This window comes from Molossus molossus, unplaced genomic scaffold (genome assembly GCF_014108415.1).
Source record: "Molossus molossus isolate mMolMol1 unplaced genomic scaffold, mMolMol1.p scaffold_m16_p_21, whole genome shotgun sequence".
NCBI lineage: Eukaryota > Metazoa > Chordata > Mammalia > Chiroptera > Molossidae > Molossus > Molossus molossus.
Window position 1 is genome coordinate 37,791,569 of NW_023425357.1, and position 26,742 is coordinate 37,818,310.

Genomic DNA, 26,742 nt, shown 5'->3' on the forward strand with positions numbered 1-26,742 from the left:
TGGTGGCAAAAGCAATCTGGTAGGTTAAGGCAAGTTTTAATGAAGATGCATTTAGAAAAGATGATGCAATGATGTAATTTTGTTTAAATATAGATTATGAAAAAATATCAGACTGCATCAATAACTTAATAAAAGTAGTTTTCAAAGCCTGCACTAATGGAGAAAAAGGGCTTATGATCTTAATGCCAGCATTAAGACAGATGGAAGTAGCACAGTGCTAAATGATAGAAAAAAAATCAGTATTTACAGAAAAATGGCAACATGAACATTTCATAACATTTGATCATAGTTACTGGTGGACTAAAAGTCCTTAGCTAGAAGCAATAGAGAAAAATGTACCATCATCATCATGTTATTAAAAAAAAAATTAAGTGCAGAAGTAAAAAACCAAGAAGCTCTGTGATAAAATAACTTTAAAACACCACTGTAAGGACAACTTAAAAGGGGAGATTCCCTCAGGGGAAATTAGGGCTCTGAGTGTGTAAACATATGAGCTATACAACCAAATTCATTCATAGTACTTAGTTACACAAGATCAGCATGGTCTTTTATGATGTTTTATTGTTTATAACAATTTAAACACACTCCTTACCATGCATGACATCAAATATGTAACATTTTTATTCTGAGATACAGAATATGTTTATGAATTATAAGACCTATGTACAATGAAAAGTCACACTTCCATCATCAATCAAGTAAATATGTTTTAAATGCATGATCTTTTTCAGACTTCAGTTCATTTTCTGAACTGATGTCAGTTTTTCAAACTCTTTAAAATAATGCCATTCTATTATGATAAAATACATTTTTGCAAAAATTCAGAAATGTAGTAACATTTAATGAATGTGACCATGAAAAATATTTGTAAGGAGGTGCCAAATGATTTAGCACTTTTTCCAGTCTTGTATTAAAAAAAAAAAAAAAGTTGCATTCGACAGTGAGCCTGCATTCAATTCGACAATAAGCCTATTTTAAAAATACTCTCATACTAATTCATGTCAAAAGGTTCCATTCATAGTCCTTTTGCAAAATACCATATATATAACCTGTGAATTTTTTCCATGTCAATGGAAGAAAATGTATCCTCTGCACAGATGAACATTTTCTCTCTAAGACTAATCTTTTATCACCCAGCATTGTTTTTACAAAAGCATGCATTATAAAACACACACAAAAGCAGCTATCTTAAACATGATTTTAATACAATATTACCTTTGTAGCTGATTTATCACTGTCTCCAGTTTAATATGTTGTTACATACATGAAGAAGCTCCAGTATCCCTTTTCTGATTGATTAAAAAAAAAAATCCCTGAATAAAACAGAAGCCAGCCTGCGACTTCTTTAGGCATTTCAGTAGAATATTATCATTTATGGAGAATATCTCCACACAAACTCATGATAGAACAGAATCTAAAACAAATCTGGGGAAGATTAGAGTCAATGCCAATTAAAAAATTTTATGTTTAAAAAGGAAAGAAAAGGAGCTGATTATCAACATTTAAAAGGATACTCTGCAACTTTAACAACTGTAAACTTTGTTAGAAGGCTGTGGCAGACAGCTCTACGCTACTAGGTTTTTAGCTTGTAAATAATGCAAACACATCAGCAGTTTTAAAATGCCAGACAATAAAAACAAAAGAAAATGGGGGAAACAAAACAAAAAACCAAGAATGCCTAGCTAAAATGCAGCTGTATAACCAACACATCTAAAATCACAGAAAAAGAAAAATTAGAATAACCAATTACGGGAAAAACCATCTGATAATAACTTTAATTTCTTGAGTTGTTTTTAAATGACATTAACTTTTAAATTAAAATGGAGGACAAATAAAAGCTTTACCAGTAGACAGTTTCAACTCACTAAAATAATGCCAATATGTAAGCTTGCATAGAAAAAAAATTTAAATCATTACTGGCTACATGCATACAAAATTAGAAATGCAGGTATTATAATCATAGTGCAAAACCATGGCAGTTTGTGATGTCTTGTTACTGCCTAAGGTTGAGAAATAGACTGTAGTACCTCCAGTTATCACAGTTTCTGGTCTTTTAATCAATTATTTTTGCCGACTAGAAACAATGGATATGTAAAGATTTGGGGGGCACATCTGCTGTGCTACTAATTAACGAAGTTTGAGGTCATCACCACCACCTAAATTGGAACCAGGACTAGGGTCTTGTTGTCTTCTTGCCTGCAAAAACAAAAATCATAGTTTGGAGTCAAAACATGCTTGAAAATCAAAGTGTTACATAAGTAAAAGACACATAAGTTTGCAACTAAAATATTTTCAGCCAGTATCTTTCCACATGTAGGAGGAAAAAGAACAATTTAAATTATGTATGAAATATTTGGCTAAAGTTTCCTTAAAAAGCAAGAACAGGCCCAGGCCAGTTTGGCTCAGTGGTTAGAGCGTCGGCCTGCGGTCCGGAGAGATCTGGGTTCGGTTCCCGCTAAGGGCACATACTTCGGTTGCAGTTTGTCCCCGGCCCTGGTTGGTCGTGCGGGTGGCAGCCACTCGATGTGTCCCTTCACGTCGATGTTTCTCTCTCTCTCTCCCTTCCTCTCTCTCCCTCCCACTCTATCTGTACAAAAAATGGAAAAATATCCTCGGGTGAGGATAAAAAAAAAAAAAGCAAGAACAGCCCTGGCCAGTTTGGCTCAGCGGTTAGAGCGTCAGCCTGCGGTCTAGAGAGACCCGGGTTCGGTTTCCGCTTAGGGCGCGTACCTCGGCTGCAGATTGTCCCCGGCCCTGGTTGGTCGTGCGGGTGGCAGCCACTCGATGTGTACCTTTCCCATCAATGTTTCTCTCGCTCTCTCTTCCTCTCTCTCCCTTCTATCTGAGCAAAAAAAAAATGGAAAAATGTCGAGTGATTAAAAAAAAAAGGCAAGAACAAAATTTCATTATATTCAAAAGAGCATTATTGAAATATGTATCATGTATAAAAGAACAACAAATCTACATTTGTTGTAGATTTGGGACTTAAGGGTTTAACTTTAACACATCATTCAATCACCTTAGAAGCAAACTTTCCCTTTTAGTCATAGCTGACATTTATTAAGCACCAAATATATACTGGGCATTGTTCTAAGCACTTTCCACGAATGAACTAACCACCCATTACATAGTTGCTATTATTTATCCATTTTACAAATAAAGAAAAATGGTTGAAAATATAATGAATTTTATCTCTGACTGAATTCCTTCTCTGCCAACTGAACTTGAACTAAAAATCTCCACCTCAAGAAATAAAATCCAGCCCTGGCCGGTTTGGCTCAGCGGTTAGAGCATCAGCCTGCGGTCCTGAGAGACCCGGGTTCGGTTCCCGCTAAGGGCATGTACCTCGGTTGCAGTTTGTCCCCGGCCCTGGTCAGTTGTGCGGGTGGCAGCAACTTGATGTGTCCCTTTCATGTCGATGTTTCTCTCTCTCTGTTCCTCTCTCTCCCTCCCACTCTACCTGAACAAAAAATGGAAAAATGTCCTCCGGTGAGGATTAAAAAAAAAAAAAAAAAGAAATAAAATCCAGGCCCTGGCTGGTTTTGCTCAGCGGTTAGAGCATCGGCCTGCGGTCCTCAGAGACCCGGGTTCGGTTCCCGCTAAGGGCGCGTACCTCGGTTGCAGTTTGTCCCCGGCCCTGGTCGGTTGTGCAGGTGGCAGCCACTCGATGTGTTCCTTTCATGTGGATGTTTCTCTCTCTCTCTCTCTGTTCCTCTCTCTCCCTCCCACTCTACCTGAACAAAAAATGGAAAAATGTCCTCTGGTGAGGATAAAAAAAAAAAAGAAAAAGAAAAAGAAATAAAATCCAGAATTACTATGCATAAAATATTGTCTCAAATGCAAAAATAGATGTGTAAAATTAGAATTCTTGGTGCACTTACATACCCAGAAGTATCTTTACAACAATATTTAAAAACTAAGAGGCTTGACAATTACAAACTCTAAGAATTTCTTTACTTTATAATAAAGATTTCCTAGTTAAACTATTTATGGCAAATTATAAAGAACATCTAAGAACTAACATACTGTGCACGATACTCTCTGCTAATACAATGAAGTTTTATATAACATAGTGCCCCTTTGTTCCACACACATTTACTTTCAGTCTATTACAAGAACTTCAGTGCATGCTTCCCCATAACCATTCTTTATTTTTTATCCTCGCCTGAGGACATTTTTCCATTTTTTGTTCAGACAGAGTGTGTGTGTGTGTATGTGTGGGAGAGAGAGAGAGAGAGAGAGAGAGAGAGAGAGAGAAACATCGACGTGAAAGGGAAACATCGAGTGGCTGCCTCCTGCACGACCCAACCAGGGTCGGGGACAAACTGCAACTGCAGTACATGCCCTTAGCAGGAATCGAACCCGGGTCTCTCTGGACCACAGTCCAATGATCTAACCGCTGAGCCAAACCGGCCAGGGCCCCATAACCTTTCTTTAGTGACTATAAATGTTAGCCAAGCACAAACATCTGTTTGTATACAGAACCTGGCCTCTTCAGCAACAGTTTTCCTATATTAGATAAAGGCAACTCCATTTTACCAATTGTTTCCAGGGGTAGGGAACGTCTGGCCCAAGTATAAGGCCCAAGAAATCAATATCAGCTAATATTACACACTTCACCAAACAGAAGCAGTCCCAGCTATTACATTAGGGGTGAGTTAATTAAACATTGACCAAATATAGCAGGCTAATTTTTAACTTGATAATTTTGTATGGCCTATGAATGATATTATAAATATACAAATGGTCGTTGGGGAAAAAAAAGTTTCCCATCCCTGGAAGCAAAAAACCTTGAGGTCACCCATAATATCTTTTTCTTTCACACCCAACAGCAAATATGACAACTCTACCTTTAAATATATCCTCGAGAAAAAAATCTATATATATCCTAAATCTGGCCACTTCTAACTACCTGTACTACTCTCACCCTAGTCCAAGCCACCACCTTTTTCCTTCTGGATCTTGTTTTTAGTCAAGTCTATTACATACCAGCAATTAGGAGTAACTGCAATTACCTATGCAATCTTTAGATGAATGGAATCATATAGCAATATCACAACTACATCAACTGCCTATGTCAGTTTTTAGAAACAAATTTCATCAAAAATCTAAATATGATTTCAATTCTTTTTTTCTCTTTTTAATTTTTTTTTATCTTCATCCAAGGAAATTTTTGCAGTTATCTTCAGATAGAGCAGGAGGAAGGGAGGAGGAAGAGAGAGAGAGAAACACTGATGTGAGAGACACACATTGACTGGTTGCCACCCACACAATCCCAACCGGGGCTGGGGACGACCGAGGTACATGCCCTTAATGGGAACTGAACCCAGGATTCTCTGCTCCGCGGGCCGAAGCTCTAACCGCTGAGCAAAACCGGCCAGGGCTGATTTCAATTCTTAATATCTAAAACAGTGGTTAGAGCATTCTAGACCTTCAAAGAAACATCTCAACAAGTCTGAACTTGTACTGTAGGATCAAATTCAGTCAGAAGCTCCAGCAATGTCATTTCTCAAGAGGGTTATGTTATTTAGATAGACATGACACTACTTTATTCACTTTAAATAAAATAAAATATGCCCAGCCCATGTGGCTCAGTGGTTGAGTGTTGATCCATGCACCAAGAGGTCACCGGTTCAGCTCTGGCCAGTTTGGCTCAGCGGTTAGAGCATCGGCCTGCGGTCCGGAGAGACCGGGGTTCGGTTCCCACTAAGGGCACGTACTTCGGTTGCAGTTTGTCCCCGGCCCTGGTTGGTCGTGCGGGTGGCAGCCACTCGATGTGTCCCTTCACGTCGATGTTTCTCTCTCTCCCTCTCCCTCCCACTCTATCTGTACAAAAAATGGAAAAATATCCTCGGGTGAGGATAAAAAAAAAAGAGGTCACCGGTTCAATTCCTGGTAAGGGCACATGACCAGGTTGTGGGCCCAATCCCCAGTGGGGGGAATGCAGGAGGCAGCCAATTGATGTTCTCTCTCATCGACGTTTCTATCTTTTTCTCCCTTCCTCTCGCTAAACAATAAAGAAAAAAAAATAAAATAAAATCCAATACTAACTTCTGTAGTCTTTCTTATAAATTTTTATATTTCCCTAGCAGACTTTATTTTTAATTTTTATCCTCACCCAAGGATATGTTTACTGATTTGAAAGAGAAATATTGCCCTGGCCAGTTTGGCTCAGTGGTTAGAGCGTCAGCCCGGGTCCGGAGAGACCTGGGTTCGGTTCCCGCTAAGGGCACGTACTTCGGTTGCAGTTTGTCCCCGGCCCTGGTTGGTCGTGCGGGTGGCAGCCACTCGATGTTTCTCTCTCTCTCTCCCTCCCACTCTATCTGTACAAAAAATGGAAAAATATCCTAGGGTGAGGATTTAAAAAAAAAAAGAGAGAGAGAGAAATATTAATCAGTTGCCTCTCACACATGTCACAACCAGGGACCAAACCTGCAACCAAGGTATGTGCCCTGATCAGGAATCGAACTCAGCCTTTCAATATATGGAATGACACTGAACCAACTGAGCCACACTAGACAGGGCAGATTTTAAATATTTTTTATCAGCAGACTGTATACTGACTAAATTTTAGCATATTCCTTTCAATGAACTAGTGAGGTTAAAGTTATGCTGTATGGTTATAGACCGAAAGAGCTATAGAATACATATGGATCAGAAAAATAAGTTATGTTCCATACAGAATCAATCTTAAATATAGTATAAGGATAGATCATTTCTGCAAAATCAGAGATGATGATATGAGTATCTGGTTTCAGTCAATGAAAGTTAGAAAGAGGTTGAGCAATGAAAAAACCATGAAAAAAATCAATCCTAATTATATATTTATAAATCACTACTAACCTACCAATATTTTGTGAATAGAATTATTTCATCTTTTGTCTTGAGATAACAATAATTTTCAAATTACTTTAATAATAATGGAGTACAAAGGAGCACAAAGAACAGTTATCAGCAGTTGAGAGTTCTCCCTGATCATGGCTATGCAGAGATTGCCATAAGTTTGTTTATATTTTTGGTATAAGCATGATGAATAAAGTCCTTTAACTATTTGCTTGTGATGTTAGTTTCTATTTACATTGTTAAGAAGGAATAAGATGTAATAAAGACATGTGAAGGAAGGTCAATAGGAAAATTAAAACAGGGGAAGTCTGATAGAGTAATGAGTGAGCAGAAGAAGGAAGAATTAGAGAGCTGGGAGACTGGGAGGAAATTTAATGCTAGAAGGGAAGATGTATGGGCTGTCACATGAAGAAGACAAATACAAAAATAGATTTAGGTTCAGTGACTTGGATTCAACAAATGGATGAGCTGTCTTAAAAGCAATACTTTCGCCCTGGCTGGTTTGGCTCAGCGGTTAGAGCATTGGCACGTGGACCAGAGAGACCCGGGTTCGGTTCCCACTAAGGGCACAAACCTCGGCTGCAGTTTGGCCCCAACCCCAGATGGGGTTGTGTGGGTGGCAGTCAGTCGATATGTTTCTCCCACATCAATGTTTCTCCCTCCCTCCCTCCCTCAGGTGAGAATTGAAAAAAAAAAAAGCAATACTTTCTACTGTGGCAGTTTTCTAATGGAGGCTGGATGTTTTAGAAGGAATTATTTTGTGGATAAAAAGCCTGATTACATGATGGCAAAGAAACTCTGAACTCAATTAATCTAAAAGCATAAAGTCCATAATTTCTAGTTTCTTTCTCCCTAGTCAATATACAGGGACTCTTGATTCTAACTTTTTATTAAGTTTTTCAGAACAGGATTTAAAAAATACTTTTTTTTGTTCATTGATTTCAGAGAACGAAAGGGAGAGGGAGAGATAGAAACATCAATCGGCTGCCCTCTGCATACCTCCACCAGGGATTGAGCCCAAAACCTGGACAAGTGCCCTGACCAGCAACCTCCTGGGGCATGGGAGAATGGTTCAGCTAACCGAGCCACAATAGCCAGGCAGAATAGGTTTTTAATATAAAACAGATACCCACTAGCCTATTCAGAATACAATTATGTCTTAATATTTATAAAGAATTAATCCAGATCATTTTACTAGAGACTTCTTTCTACCAGTTGCTCCTGTTTTCTTTCTTTTAATATATGACCCAGAAACATGGCAAATAGTTTCTAAAAGGCAACCATGGCATGAGTCCAAAATGAAGAGACAAAAAATAACAGATGTTGGAAGTTTTCCCTACTGGTCAGGCCTGTGTAGAGTAGCCAAGAGCAGGAATAAACAAATAAAAAAGAATAAAATTTCTTGGTTGATTTCCATTCTTTTATTATCAAGATTATCAAACTGGTGAACACTCTTCATGAAGAAAAGCCCTAATAATTTAAAATAGCTAAAATGCCTGGCCTTTTTGGCTCAGTGGTTAGAGTGTTGGCCCGCGGACCAGAGAGTCCTGGGTTCGGTTCCCGCTAAGGGCACGTACCTCGGTTGCAGTTTGTCCCCAGCCTCAGTTGGGGTCGTGTGGGTGGCAGCCAGTCAATGTGTCTCTCTCACATCGGTTTCTCTCTCTCTCTCTTTCTCTCTCTCTCCCTCCCACTCTATCTAAGGGTAAATGCAAAAATGTCCTCGGGTGAGGATTAAAAAAAAAAAAGCTATAAATTATTGAATGTATCCTATGTCCAGATACCGTGCTAATAATTTTGTTTCATACTTAGCTAAAAAAACACAGAATTATAAAATTTTAAAGCAGCACAGTACTTCAGATAGCTGGTTCAACTCTCATTTACACATGATTAACCTGAGACCAAGAAGGTTAAGTGATTCCCTAGGTTACAGTTAGCTGACGGCAGCCAGACCTCTAGAAAAGATGAATCTTTAACTCACAATTAGCATTAATATTAGTCTCTTAAGTCATTGCTATTTCTTCCCATTTTTTTTATCCTTACCAAAGGACATCTTTCTATTTTTTGTTCAGATAGAGTGGGAGAGAGAGAGAGGAAGAGAGAGCGAGAGAGAGAGAAACATTGACATGAAAGAGACACATCGAATAGCTGCCTCCTGCACGACCCAACCAGGACCGGGGACAAACTGCCACCAAGGTATGTGCTCTTAGCAGGAACCGAATGGGGGTCTCTCTGGACCACAGGTCAATGCTCTAACTACTGAGCCAAACCGGTTAGGGATTTTCTCCCCGCTTTTAAGGCTGGAGGAGACACAAAGCAGAAATTTTCAGTTCTCTTATATAAAAAAGAAATGTACTTTCCCTAGACCCATTATTAAAAAGGTAAAAGATGCCCTGGCCGGTTTTGCTCAGTGGTTAGAGCTTCGGTCCACAGACCAAAGAGGCCCCGGGGTTCCGTTTCTGTTGGCACATACCTTGGTTGCAGTTTGTCCCCGGGCCTCTCACATTGATGTTTCTCTCTCCCTCTCTCCCTCCTGCTCTATCTGAAGATAAATGCACAAACGTCCTCGGGTGAGGATAAAAAAAACAGTAAAAACCAAGTCAGCAGTCAATTATAAACACCCGTATGATAAATAGACGGAAAGAGCTGGCCTAACAGGCATCATCCAAAATATAATTCTTATAAAAGTAAACCACATCAAAATAAAAGAGATAGTGAAAATAATCTACATTTCTGGGCTTGGATGGGGATGGCTCTACCACCGTAGCTATGTTATCTTAGACAAGGTTCTTCTTTTTTTTTAAATCCTCACCCGAGGACATTTTTCCATTTTTTGTTCAGATAGAGTGGGGAGGGAGAGAGAGAGAGAAACATCAAGAAAGGGACACATTGAGTGGCTGCCTCCTGCACGACCCAACCAGGGCTGGGGAGAAACTGCAACATGCCCTTAGCGGGAACTGAATACGGGTCTCTCTGGACCGCAGGCCGACGCTCTAACCGCTGAGCCAAACCGGTCAGGGCAATCTTAGACAAGTTTCTTATCCTCTCTTAGCCTCAATTCCTCAAAATGAAGAAACAGCTTATAAGATCAATGAAAATCAAGTATAAAATGCAAATATTGTTGTATATCCAGCTATGTCATCACTTCTCATGTGTAGCACACACTTAGCACTCATATTGTTGTTATTAGAACAAAGCTACTCATCACTTCCCAGTTTATCTGTATGAACTTTTCAAATGCTAAAAAAATCTGCATCCTACAGTTAAGAGTAATTTTTACAAACTAAAACAAGATTAAAACAAAAATAAATTTTAGTAAAGTCTATATTTCTTATGACAGCAAACTAAGACTCTCTTTCTCTCAATGTGGGAGAAGACAGATTTAGTATCCTCTTCCTCATTAACCATCTTCTGATTCTCATTCTCAGTCCTAGTTCATAGTTCATATTCTCAGTTTATTTTCATCTAATGCCTTTAGTCAACACACATATGTTAATTGGTCTTTACACAAACGAATGTTGATAGAGTTAAGTGATCTGAAAACTGAAGTCTGTGGGAATTTAAAATAAGTAAGGTTGGAAATTTTTTTCTCGGACCACACAGAGTAGAAGGCTCCAAAAACATACAACACACGAATACAAAAACCACATAAAGCCTTTTGCCTGTTTTTATTTCCAAATAGTTTCCACATAAAATTCTCCTATGATTTGCTCAATTGCATTAAAATTGCCTAAAGTAGAATAAGCAATCATTATTTACCCATTCTCTGACATTAAAGACAAACCTTTTTTCTGCCAAGGGACATTTGGATATTTATAACATCATTCATGGGCCATACAAAATTATCAACTTAAAAATTAGCATGCTGTATTTGGTCAGGCTAATTTGGTGAGGCATGTGATGTTAGCTGGTACTGGTTTCTTGGGCCTTATATGGCGAGTGGGCTGGACATTCCCCAACCCAGAGTCCTAAACAAATGAAATCAGTTTCTAGGTAATAAAGAAAATATCTTTCAGCACTGACACTTTGCAGCTAAATTAGGAGCAAAAAGTGCTATATTACAGTTTTTGGTTAAGAGGCCAATCAAGTTGCAAGCTGTCTCCAGACAGAGTGTGTACAAGGTGTATCAAACTGATGACAGGCAATTTATCTATGACCAGAGAACACTTAGTCTGTCCCTTATTAACCTCAATCTCCCTTCACAAAAGTCAAAAGTAAGGCATTTCAACTATAATTACCTGAAGAGAATTGCCATGGGTAACATGTCAACATTTTGAAATCATGGAAGAATTTTCAGGTAGAAAAGGCACTGGGATACTTCTATGTGGCAACAGACACTAAAGGAACTGGCTTTTTTTTTTTTAATCCTCACCCAAGGACACTTTTTCCATTTTTTTGTTCAGATAGAGTGGGAGGAAGAGAGAGAGAGAGAGAGAGAGAAAGAAACATGGATCTGTCACCTGCACATTTTTTTGTTCAGATAGAGTGGGAGGAAGAGAGAGAGAGAGAGAAAGAAACATGGATCTGTCACCTGCACAACCCAAGCAGGGCCGGGGACAAACTGCAACCGAGGTATATGCGCTTCGCGGGAACCGAACCCGGGTCTCTCTGGACCGCAGGCTGACACTCTGACCGCTGAGCAAAACCGGCCAGGCATTTCATAGAATAAATGTTTGTGATATTTTTTTTAATTCTATTTTTTATTAAAGTACAGAAGAGTGCACAAATCATAAATATATAACTTAATGAGTTTTCACTAAGTGAACACACCCATGTAACTAGCATCCAGATCAAGAAACATAACTACCGAAACTTGGAAAGTTCTCCTTATACCTTCTCCCAGGCACTATTCAAATCCTGGGGTAACTGCTATCTTGACCTCCAAAGAACCAAGAAAAGTACAAAATCCTTTTCTGTTAAAAAGTACACAAACAGCTCTGGCTGGTGTGGCTCAGTTGGTTGGGCATTACCCTGTGCACCAGAGGGTTGAGATTCCATTCCCAGTTGGGGCACATGCCTGGGTTGCAGGCTCAATCCCTGGTGGAGTGTGTACAGGAAGCAGCCAATAGATGTTTCGTTCTCACAATCATGTTTCTCTCTCTCCCTTCCTCACATTCTAAAGCTCGATAAAAAAATACACAAACAAACAAAACCAGAATCTACAGTAGCTTGGCAAAATAATATCTGAAGTTAGAATATGCCCACCTTTATTGCTAGTCCTGATACATTGTGAGCCAAGGTGCAGAGAATGAGGAAGTGAAAACATTAGCTTGCACATAGCCACAGTGTAAGTGTCAGATACTGAGCAACCCAGGAGGAAGGGTGTTAACCCTGTTTTACAGATGAAACTCAAGAGAATAAGCAATTTTCCCAATCTAGCCAGGGCAGATTTCACATTTTTTAAAGCAACCTATATGCCAGAGAATACAGATAGCAAGTTCTAGAATTTTCGGTTTTAATCATTCGGTGTTAACACTAAAAACAAATTTTACTTCTTTTCTAAATAGGTAGTATTATGTACACGATATAAAAATGCAAAAGGTACGACCCTGGCTGGTTTGGCTCAGAGGTGAAAGCATCGGCCCACAGACCAGAGAGGCCCAGGTTCAGTTCCTGCTAAGGGCACATACCTCGATTGCAGTTTGTCCCCAACCCCAGTTGGGGTCGTGTGGGTGGCAAAGAGTTCGTGGGTGTGTCTCTCTCACATTGATGTTTCTCTCTCTCTTCCTCCCTCTCTCCCTGCCCCTCTATCTGAAGATGAATGCATAAAAAAAAAAATCAAACGGTACAAAAGATAAACAGTGAAAGGTAATAATTCTCTCATGTGGCCCCAATACCAGATTCCCCTCCATAATTTCCAGTTTCAGTTTTTTAACATATCCTAATAGGCTGTACACATTCAAAGAAATATTTGTATATATTCCTTCCAAAAACACCCACAGGGTAACAAGATATAATACAGTGTTCTGTACCTTTTGCGTATCAGTTTATTATATACCAAAGTTTTTTTTTAATCTTTATTATTGAGTGTATTACAGATGTTCCTCATTACCCCCCCCACATTGACCCCCTCCTCCCTACTCCCGTCCCCCTCCTCCCTACTCCCGTCCCCCTCCTGCCTTTCCCCACACTGTTGTCTGTGTCCATTGGTTATGCATATATACATATAAGTTCTTTGGTTTATTTCTTCCCACCTCCCAACCCCGATTCCCTTTCAGCTTTGTCAGTCTAGCAACCAATTTGTACTTCTTAATCCCTTCACCTTTTCGCTCATTCCCCCAACCCCCCTCCCATCTGGCAACCAACAAAATGTTCTCTGTATCTATGAGAATGTTTTTGTTCCACTCGTTCATTTTGTTTGTAGATTCAATTGTTGATAGATATATATTTATTGCCATTTTGTTTGTTCATATATTTTTTTTTTTTTTTATCCTCACCCGAGGACATTTTTCCATTTTTTGCACAGATAGAGTGGGAGGGAGAGAGAGGAAGAGAGAGAGAGAAACATCGATGTGAAAGAGACACATCGAATGGCCGCCACCCGCACGACCAACCAGGGCCGGGGACAAACTGCAACCGAGGTACATGCCCTTAGGAGAAACCGAACCCGGGTCTCTCCGGACCGTAGGCCAATGCTCTAACCACTGAGCCAAACCGGCCAGGGCTGTTTGTTCATATTTTTTATCTTTTTCTTCAAGAAGACCCTTCAACATTTCATATTAATAGTTTGGTGGTGATGAACCTCAGCTTTTCTTAACTGGGAAACTCTTTCTTTATATGGCCATCTATTCTAAATGCCAGCTTTGCAGGATGGAGTAATCTTGGTTGCAGGTTCTTGTGTTTTATCACTCTGAATATTTCTTGCCACTCCCTTCTGGCCTGCAAAGTTTCTTTTGAGAAATCAGCTGACAGTCTTATGGGAACTCCCCTGTAGGTAACTAACTGCTTTTCTCTTGCTGTTTTCAAGATTCTCTCTTTGTCTTGAACCTTTTGCATTTTGATGATGATGTGTCTTGGTGTGGGCCTCTTGGGGTTCATCTTGTTTGGGACTCTCTGTGCTTCCTGGACTTGTATGTCTGTTTCCTTCACCAAGTTAGGGAAGTTTTCTACCATTACTGTTTCAAATAGGTTTTCGATTTCTTTTCCTCTCTTCTTCTGGCACCCCCAAGATGTGAATGTTGGCACGCTTGAAGTTGTCCTAGAGGCTCCTTACACTATCCTCATTTATTTGGGTTCTTTTTCCTTTTTCCTGTTCTGATTGGGCGTTTTTTGCTTTCTTATATTCCAAATTGATGGTTTGCTTCTTGGATTTACCTACTCTACTATTAAATCTGTATAAATTATTCTTTATTTCAGTTAGTGCCTCCTTCATTTCTGACTGGTCCTTTTTTATGCTCTTGAGGCACTCACTAAGTTCACTGAGGTTCTCACTAAGCCCATTGAGCATCCTTATAAGCAGTGTTTTGAACTCAGCATCTGTTAGGTTGCTTATCTCCATTTTGCTTAGATCTTTTCCTGTGGTTTTGTTCTGTTCTTTCATTTAGGACCTGTTTCTTTGTCTCCTCATTTTGGCTGCCTCCCTCTGTTTGTTTCTGTGTATTACTTAACGAGAGGTATGGGGCTATCTGAGACCAGACGCTGCTTGTTTGAAAGAATTTAGGAGAAACCTGAAGCAGGATCCGAGAAAGGCCAATCCTATGGTTAAGCAAGTGGAAACAGCTTGGGTGGGCCTAAAAGTTGGGTGGGGCGGGGCTACCAGTGTGAGCCAGGTTTGCTGGAGTCCCAGATATGGCGGCTCTCTGCCAACCCAGGGAAGGGCTCACCAAAGGAACAAAGGCCTCTGACAGCACGTTTGTCCAGGAGAAAGCCCCTTCTCCAGCCCTTGCTCCAGTGCCAAACAACTCAGTTCTTCCCTGTATGTCTCTGATGCCCCTCGAGCTCCCTCCCCTCCAAGCTGAGAGGGAGTTAGTCCCATACGTCCATATGAGGACCCTTTAAGAGCTGCCTGGGGCTCCAGCCGCGTCAGCTTCCCTGAGACTCAGTTCCGGCTGGTTTTCTAGCCAGAGGTTATGGGGACTTCTCTTCCTGGCACTGGAACCCTGAGTGGGGCGCCTGGTGTGGGACAGGGATCCCTCAGTCCTCAGGGAGGACCTTCCCAGCCCAGGTATCCTCCTGATTTTTATCTGCCACACATGAGTGTGGGGCAAGCCCCTCCGCCTTCGCCCTCCTACCAGTGTTGATGCGGCTGCTTCTTTATTTCTGTAGTTGTAGGACTTCCATTCAGCTTGATTTCAGGTGGTTTTGAATGATGGTTGTTCTATAGTTTAGTTGTAACTTTTTTTTTTTTTTTATCCTCACCCGAGGATATTTTTCCATTTTTTGTACAGATAGAGTGAGAGGGAGAGAGAGGAAGGGAGAGAGAGAGAGAGAAACATCGACGTGAAGAGACACATCGAGTGGCTGCCACCTGCACGACCAACCAGGGCTGGGGACAAACTGCAACCGAAGTACGTGTCCTTAGCGGGAACTGAACCCGGGTCTCTCCGGACCGCAGGCCGACGCTCTAACCGCTGAGCCAAAATGGCGAGGGCGGTTTAGTTGTAACTTTGATGTGGTTGTGGGAGGACGCAATACCGCCTTTACCTATGCCGCCATCTTGACCGGAAGGCTATACCAAAGAATTAACAGTACTTGGACAAGGTTACTAAAATAAAGTGTTTCTTCATTTCACTATGGTTTTTCATTTGCCAAATTAATAATCTGTCATTACCTCTGAGAGGTAAAGAGAGTATCAGACTACTAAAATATCCCTTTCCAGAAAAATCAGAAAAAGAAAATGCTAAATCTTACCATGGATGATGGATTGAAACTTTCTAAATTTTACAAATGGTAAAATAGAAATATGTCCAATAAATTTTCTAACTGATTTCAGGTTAAAAGATGCTGTCGAAGATCAAACCCTTTGGGCTGTTAACCACATGGAGTTCTTATTCCCACTGTTAGGAACCTCAACCTTATATATACATTAAATGCTCATGAGCACCACCATTACAAGTTTAGCATAGCAGGGCCAGAGGTCACAAAGGTTACCCAAACAGGGATGGGACATCCCAAAACCTATGTGCTGCCAGAATCTTAAGCTTCCAAGGACCATATACTACTGGGTTACTGCCACCCATGAATTACCACTGCTTTGACCCCATCTCCAGTTAGGCATCAGGACCACCCACTGGAACCATTATTATTTTATTCTATCTCAGCTTTTTCTTTTCCAGGTAAAATGATTTCTAACCGCTCCTGGCAGATTTTATTTTCAACTAAATAATCTTTACAGTGATGTGAAAATTCATTTCCCCAGTGCTATCCTATATTTGTGGAAACCTTTTTTTTTAAATCCTCACCTAAGAATATTTTTCCACTGATTTTCAGACAGAGTGGAAAGGAGGGAAAGAGGGAAGAGAGAGGAAGAGAGAAAAACATAGATATGCGAGAGACACATCAACTGGCTGTCTTCCACACGACCCTACCCAGTGTCAGGGACCGACTAAAACCGAGGTATGTGCCCTTGACTGGAATCAAACCGGAGACTCTTTGGTCTGAGAGACAATGCTCTAACCACTGACCCAAACTGGCCAGGGTTCAGGTCTGTTTCTTCAACTGTAATAAGAATGTTAAGTGCAAGCCCTGGCCGGTTTGGCTCAGCAGTTAGAGCATTGGCCTGCGGTCCGGAGAGACCCGGGTTCGGTTCCCGCTAAGGGCACATACCTTGGTTGCAGTTTGTCCCCAGCCCTGGTTGGGTCGTGTGGGTGGCAACCACTCGATGTGTCGCTCTCATGTCGATGTTTCTCTCTCTCTCTCTCTCTCTCTCCCCCTCTCACTCTATCTGAACAAAATATCAAAAAATGTCCTAGGGTGAGGATTAAAAAAGAATGTTAAGTGCAATGTAAGAAAACAATTTTTTCCCCTTTATTGATTTTAGAGAGAGAGGAAGTGAGAGGGAGAGAGAGAGAGAAACATCAACTGGCCTCCTCCTATATGCCTCCCACTGGGGATCAGGCCCACAACCTGGGCATGTGTCCTGACTAGGAATCGAAATGGTGAACTCCTGGTGCATGACCTCCTTCCTGGTGCATGGGTCGACACTCAATAGCCAAGCCACACCTGGCCGGACAAAAAATAAATTTAAAAAAATAAAATTGTAACTTAAAAAAAAAATCAAAACCCTGCACGCAATGTGGCTCAGAGCGTCGACCCATGCACCAAGAGGTGGGTTCGATTCCCGGTCAGGGCACAAGCCTAGGTTGTGGGCCTGATCCCCAGTGGGGGGTATGCAGGAGGTGGCCTATCAATGTTCTCTCTCATTGATATCTCTTTCTCCCTCTTCCTCTCCCTTCCTCTGTCTCTAAAATCAATAAAGAAAAAAAACCAAAAAACTAAACCAAAACAAACAAAGGAAAAGATGATATAAAGCCTCTAACAGATGTTTTAATTACAGGGAGAAAACATTATTCTCTAATGCTCTCCTTTTAGGGAAAAATAAAAAAGGTAAATTGTGCCCTGCCCGGTTTTGCTCAGCGGTTAGAGCGTTGGCCTGCGGTCCGGAGAGACCCGGGTTCGGTTCCCGCTAAGGGCGCGTACCTCGGTTGCAGTTTGTCCCCAGCCCTGGTCGGTTGTGCGGGTGGCAGCCACTCGATGTGTTCCTTTCACATGGATGTTTCTCTCTCTCTCTCTCTGTTCCTCTCTCTCCCTCCCACTCTACCAGAACAAAAAAAAAAAAAAAAAAGGTAAATTGCAAGAAAATAAGCTGACATAAGATATTTGTTATGGATTTTTTTTAAAAAGGAAGCAAAAGAACCAATTGGTAGTTACAGATTAGTCACAGAGATGTAAATTATAGCACAGGGAATATAGTCAATAAGATAAATATCAATGAGAGAGGACAATAATATTGTAATAACTATGTATGAGGCAAGGTAAGTACTTGAAATACTGGGGGCATCACTTTGTAAACTATATGATTGTCTAACCACTACGCTAAACACCTAACACAGTATAATAATGAAAGTAAACTGTAATTAAAAAACATATATAAAAATAAAAAGAAAATATGCACATGCAAAGTGCTAAAAGACATGCAAACCCCAAACTCCCCTAAGTGACTCGCAGTGTAAGTTTTGGAGTCCAATTCCAGTACAATTTTCTAGATGTCAGTTCTCTACAAGAACTGACATTTTCAATTATTGCTATGAAGAACTACATTATCTTAAATCATTGATGAAAATCTAACCATTTTTTCTATGCTCTAGGCCCTAGGTCATAATTAAAGGAAAGTGCCCTGATACACTTTAGAGAACTAAAAGGATGTTCTTTCTTATTAGCCATATAATTGAATTAACTGGAACCAGCACTGTGGTAGGGCTTTTAATGTGAAAATACTTTAGATCTATTATTTACTGAAGGCAAACACATGCTGAGCACCATACTAAGTGTTTTACTAGCATTTTCCTATTTAATTTGCACAACAATTTCTATGAGAAAACCAGCTTAAGAGAGATTGGAAACTGATGGAGGAGGAATCTCAACAAGGCCTGACTATGAAGCCCATGCTCTCAAGTTACAGACATACAAACCAACTGGAGCCCTGGCCAGTTTTGTTCAGGGGTTAGAGCATCAGCTATGAGACCAGAGAGACCCAGGTTCGATTCCCGCTAAGGCACGTACCTCAGTTGCAGTTTGTTCCCATCCCTGGTTGGGGTCATGTGGGTGACAACCAGTCTATGTGTCTCTCTTACATTGATGTTTCTTTTTCTCTTTTCCCCCCTCTCTTTCTGAAGATAAATGCAAAAAAATATATACATATATCCTTAGGTAAGGATTTAAAAAAAAGAAACCAACTGAAAACAATCTATCTGCGCAATAAATTGACACCTCTATCAACAGACTATATTTTTCTTCATACACAAATATAAACTCACACACCAAAATGTTTCTCTTCAAGTAACATTGTTGATAAGAACAATCAAACTAACATTTTAGAAAGGCAATTCTTAGTCTAAATGAATCTAGAATTTTATTTAAAGGAAAATATATACAACTTCCTATATAACTGTTCCATTAATTGTTAGTTATTCTTCAAATATAATATAGCTGAAGAATACTTTTTATAAAATAATTCTTGTATTACTTTAAAGCTATGTTAAACTTGTTCCAGAAAGCCTGACCAATCATATTCTCTGACATGGCAGATATCTTATTCATTCAACTCCTCTGTATATACTGTTCCTTCTTCCCAGAATGTTCTCTCTCATTTGTTGAGCTGGCAAATTTATAACCGTCCTTCAAACTCCCTGCAAGTGTATTCTCCTATCACTCCTCCAAGCAGAGGCAGAAGTAAGTGTCCCATCCTCCACACTGCCACTGTTCCCCTTCTGAACCTCTACTGTGTATGGCTACTGCTAAAATAGACTGCAATTATCTGTGTATACATCTATTTTCCCTTAAGACTGATAGCTGCTTAAGAACAGTAACCATGTATTTTCATCTATTTCCTAGTCCCTGATGCAGAATCCAGCACAACACAGTTGGGGTTCATTACTTAATAAATAATTAATATAAACGAATAAATTACAAACATTCTAAATCTCTTTAGAGACCACGAACATGGATTACTCTGCTCTAACTAATCTACAGGCTATCTTGTAACTCTAGCTTTCAGACAGGCAGGATAGGAGAATTTTTTTACAATCTTCATTTTACAACTAAACAAAATATACAAAAACACTGCGGTGGGTAGTGTGGAAGTTAAAAAACCAGCGTCCCCCTCTCACTGGGGATCACATTAGAGTAGAAAACAGACAATTTGTAATTGTTTGGACATTATTCAGTAAGAACAATACTAGAAATAAGAAGTGCTCTGGAAACTACAAAGTAGAAAGGCTAATTATAATTAAGAAGACTGATGAAGGGATTGACAAATAACATTTGAGCTGGGCCTTGAGAAATGGGTAGAAAAGCACATTCTTGGCCAGGGAACAAACAGTATGAGCAAAAAGGTTCAGAAATATAATATAATAAATAAATATTATACATTTAAAAACTTCTTACTATTACAGAAAACAAGCATTCTGAAAGAAAATGCTATGGGGTATTTAATCACAAGAACTGTAAAAGCTTCAAATAAAACAAATGTATTATTGCATTATTTCCTTCCTGTCTCTTCTCCTAAGCTTATAAGTATTCTTAGGGACATCATTAGTCTATTACATCAATTTACTCATTGACAAAGCGACATATCAATCATTAAAAGATAACTCTGGCCCTGGCCAGTTTGGCTCAGCAGTTAGAGGACCGGCCTGCGATCCAGAGAGGCCCGGCGGGTGCAGTTCCGGATAAGGGCATGTACCTAGGTTGCAGTTTCTACCCAGCCCTGGTTGGGTCGTGCGGGAGGCAGCCACTCGATATGTCCCTTTCATGTCAATGTTTCTCTCTCTCCCTCCCACTGTCTAAACAACAACAACAAAAAAATGGAAAAATGTCCTCGAGGATAAAAAAAAATAATAACTTTATTTCTTACACTATCCACTGAATAGCCTGAATTTTTCCTTCATTCTAAAAAAAAATAAATTGATATATAGTAGGAAAAAAAATATCAATAATAGCCGGTGACACCTAGTCTGTCCCATGTACTCTAAAAAGTGCTTTCATGTGTATTTACTCATATAATCCTCACAATGATCGACCCTATGAGATAGGCACAATTATTAGCCCTACTTTATAGATGAGGATACTTAGTTACAGAAACATGAAATATATTATCCGAGGTAACAAAAGTAAATGGCACAGCCAGATTCAGATCTTGTGGTCTGGCTCTAGTCTGGGCTCTTTACCTCTCTCTGTCTGTGTGAGCGCGCGCAGACGCCCGCACACTCACTCTCTCTCTTTTTTTCATTTTTAGCTTTTTTTCTTTTTTCATCTTTTCTTTTTTAATTTATTTTTTTTTTTTATTTTTATTTTTTTTTAATCCTCATCCGAGGACATTTTTCCATTTTTTGTACAGACAGAGTGGGAGGGAGAGAGAGGAAGAGAGAGAGAGGGAAACATCGACGTGAAGGGACACATCGAGTGGCTGCCACCCGCACGACCAACCAGGGCCGGGGACAAATTGCAACCGAGGTACATGCCCTTAGTGGGAACCGAACCCGGGCCTCTCCGGACCGCAGGCCGACGCTCTAACCGCTGAGCCAAACCGGCCAGGGCTTAATTTATTTTTTAATTTTATTTTTGTTACAGATGTTTCTCCTTTTTTACCCCCTTGGCACCCTCCTCTCCAGCCCCTCCGCCCCATCCCCGGCTTTGATGTCCATGTCCATTGGTTATGCATACATGCATATAAGTTCTGTGGTTTATCTCTTCCCACCCCCACTACCCCCTCTTCTGAGGGTTGTCAGTCTGTACCCTACTTCCATGTTTCTGGGTCTACCGTATTCCTCAGACTGTTATGTTCATTATTTATATATGGAATATAATGAACAGTCTCTCTCTCTCTCTAATGTTAATTTAAGTAACTGGGTACATAAAATGTTGTACATCAAAAACCTAAAAGTTTTCTGTATTATATAACACTGACTTAAATTTTTTAATGAGGCAAAATACACATAACATCAAAAGTACCATCTTAACCATTTCTCAGTGCAGAGTTCAGTAGGGTTAATTACATTCACACTGCTATGCAACCAATCGTGAAAACTCTTTAATGCCTAAAAATTATTCTATTTAATTGATAAACTATAATTATACTTTAATTACATTTCTCTTGACTATCAAGGATGAATGTGCTGTTTTATTTCTTGTGTAAAATGTTCATGTTGATAACTAAGCATATAAATTTGAACCACATGACAAATTTTTAACATTTAACATTCTTGTTTTTAAACATTAGGTATTATCTTGTTTATTTTTGTTTTGTTAGAGTATACTTTTTATAGAATTTTAATTTCTGAACAATTTGCAGATATTTTATTAATTTTTATAACTGAAGTCTGCTTAAAGCAGGGTACAATTTTATGTACAAAACAGTAAACATACATGGCAATTAAAAGTAATAGCAAATTTAAACACTGGGTAAGATTAAACTTGACTGTCTAAGACTGAAGTATACATGGATAATAAAACTATAAAAAGACTGCCCAGCCAGTATGGCTTGGTGGTTGAGTGTGGACCCATGCACCAAGAGGTCGCTGGTTCAATTCCCGATCAAGGCATATGCCTGGGATGTGGGCCAAATCCCCAGTGGGGGGCGTGCAGGGGGTGGTCAGTAAATGGTCTCCCTCACTGATGTTTCTATCTCTCTCCCTCTCCCTTCCTCTCGCTCTAAAAAAAAACACAAAAAACTATATAAAGACAGAAGACAGTGATTACTATAAAAAGTAAGGAGACTGGCCGGTGTGGCTCTGTGGATTGAGCATGGTCCCACGGACTGAGAGATCTCAGTTAGATTCCGGGTCAGGGCACAAGCCCAGATTATGGGCTCAATCCCCAGTTGGGTGCGTGCAGGAGGCAGCCAACAGATGTTCTTCTCTCTTTCTCCCCCTTCCTCTCTCTCTAAAAACATATTTAAAAAATAAAAAATAAGCCCTGGCTGGTTTGGCTCAGTGGTTAAAGTGATGGCCTGCAGACCAAACGGTCGTGGGTTCGATTCCCAGTCAAGGGCACGTACCTGAGTTGCAGGTGTGATCCCTGGCCCTGGTTGGGATCATGCAGGAGGCAACCAATCGATGTGTCTCTCTCACATCAATGTTTCTCTCTCTCTCCCTCCCTCCTTGCCTCCCACTCTACCTGAAAATCCATGGAAAAATATCCTCAGGCGAGGATTACAAAAAAATAAATAATAAAAATTGAGGTAATGATTACTTTTGAGGGGAGGGAAAGGGTCCTAATTATATGCATACATGGAGGGGGCTGTTGGGGTAGCTGTCAAAGTTTTATTTTTTTACCTGGACAATAGTTTTAAGGGTGTCAACCTTATAATAATTAAGCTACATATTTCTTTTGTGTATCTGTATTTTATTTTACCACAAAACGTTAAAAGAAAGTATAGTTTGTAAAGAGAATACACAAATGACCAAAAATTATACTGTTACAAAATCAAGACAAATGTTCATAGAAAAATTACAAATATTACTCCCAAAGAGTTTTAATCATGTTCTAAAAAATATGTAACAAGGTATTTAAAAAAAAATAATCTGAAAAATAATTAAGAAAAAATAGGTAAAATATTTAGGTTTAAAAATTAAGAGAAAATACACATGTTAACTGATTTAAGGACCAATAAATGAGGAATTCATGTATGACCTTAAAATTAAGAATAAGTTTCTTTATAGCAATTACATATTTAATAAACACAAAGTCACGAAGTACAACTTTTAAAAGTGAAAGCCAAAATTAAACTTAAAGTATTTAAAAACATTATGCACAAACATCACAAATAAAACCTGAGAGTTTGGGGGAAAGTACTAACCAGTTACTGCCAGCAGCTGTGAAACTCTCACCTCCATTTCCTCCCGATGAGACCTGTCTCTATCTTCAAATTCACGTGTCCTTCTCCGAGCCTCTTCAAAGGCCTGTTGTGCTAATGCATCTTCCTGCTATTAGAAGAATACAAGTAGATATTTTAATTTTGATTTATAATGAAAAAAAAAAAATCAAAGTTTGAGGGTGTTTTATTTGTGGAAGAAAATAACAAGATTCTTTCTTTTTTGTTTTTTTCTGTTAATCCTCACCTGAGTATATTTTTCCATTGATTTTTAGAGTGGAAGGAAGGGAGGGAGGGAGAGAGAGAGGGGGAAAAATGTGGATATGAGAAAGACACATCAATCGACTGCCTCCTGCACAACCCCGAACCAAAGCCAGGAATCAAACCTCAACCCTTCGGTCCACAGGCGGAATGCTCTAACCACTGAAAAAAAACTGCCAGGGCATAGCAAACTATTTCTTAAAACATCAAAACCATAAAAAAAATTAATGTCAGAGCTACTTTAAAAAGAAACTTCAGTATTTTCATGGTTTATACTACATCTTGGAATAGTAATTGTGTTCAGTCATATTCTACAAATGAAAATGATCTTCTCTTTTCTTCCTACCTCATCCTATTCACTAAAATAAAATCAGGATCAAGTCAATATTTAAACCATAGAACTACAAGAAAATAATCTGGTATATATATCTATAAATTAAGATAAAACAGACCAGGCCCTCCCATTTCAACACCAAAGCCAGAACTATAAAGAGAATATTAACAGAATTGATTAAATAAATATTAGAACTTCTAGACAACAAAAAGTAAATGAAATTCATGGGGTATTACCAAGAGAAACATATTTGTAACATAGGACAAATCTATCCTAATCCTTTCCCAATTAATGAATAAATATCTGCACATGAAGGAAATTCAGATACAGTGATACCTCGGTTCTCGAACATAATTCGTTCCAGGAGGACGGTCGAGAACCAAATTGTTCGAGAACCGAAGCAATGAAACCCAATAGGAAATAATGGAAACTGGATTAATTCGTTCCAAGCCCCAGAAAATGCCTATTTACTGGCCTAATTTGTATATAATATGTAGAAAAACATAAGTCTCAACAAGAAATAAAAGTGTACAGTATGTCTAAGGGTTAAATTCAGTGTAAAGCGTGACTCTCTCCACAAAGCGTGACTCTCTCTCTGCACTCACAGTGATGACGCAAGCAAGGCGCGCTGGGCCGAATGAACGCCATTCGGCTCAACTCGGCTCATCTCGGAAGTTCGAGTTCCAAATATTTGTTCGGATTCCAAGACAAAAGTTTCTCGAATCTCCTGGTCGAATACCGATTTGGTCGAAATCCGAGGCATTCGAGAACCGAGGTATCACTGTATCTCAAATTCAGTGTCTAAAAAGGCAACCAATTTAACCTTCCTCCTTTCCTCTTCTTTAGTCTCAGTTAGCAGCACCCCTCATTCATTTCTGCCAGAAACCTGAGCCACCTGACTCTTTACTCTTCCCTATATAAACAGAGCCAACCAACAACCAAGTTATCCGTTCGACCTCCTAAATATTTTTGGAATATTTAGTCTCCTTTTTATTCCTACAAACATTTTCTTAGTTCAGGCTCCTAAGATCTCTTACCTAAATCACTGCAAAGGTCTCCTAAACCAACGGTTCTCAACCTGTGGGTAATGACCCCTTTGGGAGTTGAACGACCCTTTCACAGGGGTCACCTAAGACATAAAGTAGCAAAATTAGTTATGAATTAGCAACGAAAATAATTTTAGGAAGGTTGAAAAACACTGTACCTAAACAGTCTCTTCCTGCTTCCATTCTGTCACTCCCCAACCCTTCACACAGCCATCAGAGCACATCTTCTACAGCACAATCTGACCACAATATCCTTCAACTTAAAAAAGTTCCCTGCCTACATCACAGAATGCTCAACCTTTGCAGTCACACAATCCTCAATACTAAAATTTTAGGTGGTACAACTGAAGAAACTAAAAGATCAAAAACAATACCAAAATAGTAATTAATATTCACCTTCCTAGATTCATTGCAACAAGGGGTGGCCAAGTAACTTAGTTCTTAATCAATGAGACAGAAACATAAGTCAACCTAATGGAGCTTCTAAAGTGATTTAAGAGACACTTCACCTGGGGGAGGGGGTAGAAGTGGATGAGAGTATAGGGAGGATAAATGGTGATGGGGGAGGGGGGAATGAGACATTTCACCTTTCCTCCTTCTTGAGAACTGATGTAAATGCCTAGAGATAGAGCAACCAGTTTGCAAACATAATAATAAGGATGTAGTCACACAATCAACATAGTACAGCAGGAAGATGAAAAGTCCTAGAGCCGCTGGTAATATAATTAAATGCTATACCAGGCATGGACTATGTACTGCTGGAGATCTTGTTCTGTGTAATAAATCCTTTGTCAATTTCACTGACACAACATCTGTAACAAACAAAATTGAATAGTGTGATCAAATTGCTATTTTTATGATGCATTTACTAGCTTTAGGTCCCAGGAAAAGGTATTTCATTTCTCCAAGCTTCAGTAAACTGGGCATAGTAGTAATATTTACTTCACAAGACTGTTGTGAAGATAAAATGAGGTAACATTAAAAATGTACTTAAGCCTTACCGGTGTGGCTCAGTGGTTGAGTGTCGACCCATGCAACAAGAGGTCGCCGGTTCAATTCCCAGTCAGGGCGCAGCCCAGGTTGTGGGCCAAATCCCCAGTGGGGGGCATGCAGGAGGAGGCCAATTGATGTTCTCTCTCATCCATGTTTCTATCTCTCTCTACCTCTCCCTTACTCTCTATAAAATCAATGAAAAAAAAAAAGTAAAAATGTACTTAAGTATACTACCTGACAGCACTCAATAAGTCCTGTTATTTTACATTTATAAATATAAAAAAATTTACACATTAAAAATTTTTTTTCTTTATTGATTTTTAGAGAGGAAGGGATATGGAGAGAGAGACAGAAACACTGATGAGAGGAAACATTGATTGGCTGCCTCCTGCATGACCCCCACCGAGGACTGGACCCACAACCTGAGCATGTGCCCTGACTGGGAATTTAATTGGTGACCTCTTGGTGCATGGGTTGATGCTCAACCAGAGCCACACTGGCTGCACAAAAATTTACACATTTGACCAAACAATTACACATACTTACTGTATTCTCAGAAGGTACTATATAAGCCCCAAGTACCTGCAAAGAAACACTGTTCCCAACGAACAAGGGATTTCTATTATTTAGCTAGGTATCATCTAGTACACATCTGCTGATAACAGGATACCCCTCCTCTCCTATGCATTCCCCCATTCACTTTTTCATTTATTCCGCAAATACTTAGTGAGTCTTTA

General features: G+C 39.6%; 1 protein-coding gene across 3 annotated transcripts in view; it reads right to left on the reverse strand.

The window, feature by feature from the left end:
* Positions 1-26,742, reverse strand: part of CBFB (core-binding factor subunit beta) — a 76,126-nt gene continuing 49,384 nt past the window's right edge. For 2 of the 3 annotated variants that reach the window (XM_036275606.1, XM_036275604.1), the window contains 2 exons: positions 23,388-23,483; positions 1-2,196 (listed from right to left, as the gene is read on the reverse strand). In XM_036275606.1, the coding sequence (XP_036131499.1) occupies positions 2,128-2,196; positions 23,388-23,483 (165 nt within the window). In that variant the 3' untranslated portion in view covers positions 1-2,127. Of the gene's footprint in view, positions 2,197-23,356; positions 23,484-26,742 lie in introns of all 3 variants that reach the window. The other variant, XM_036275605.1, reaches the window with a different exon arrangement.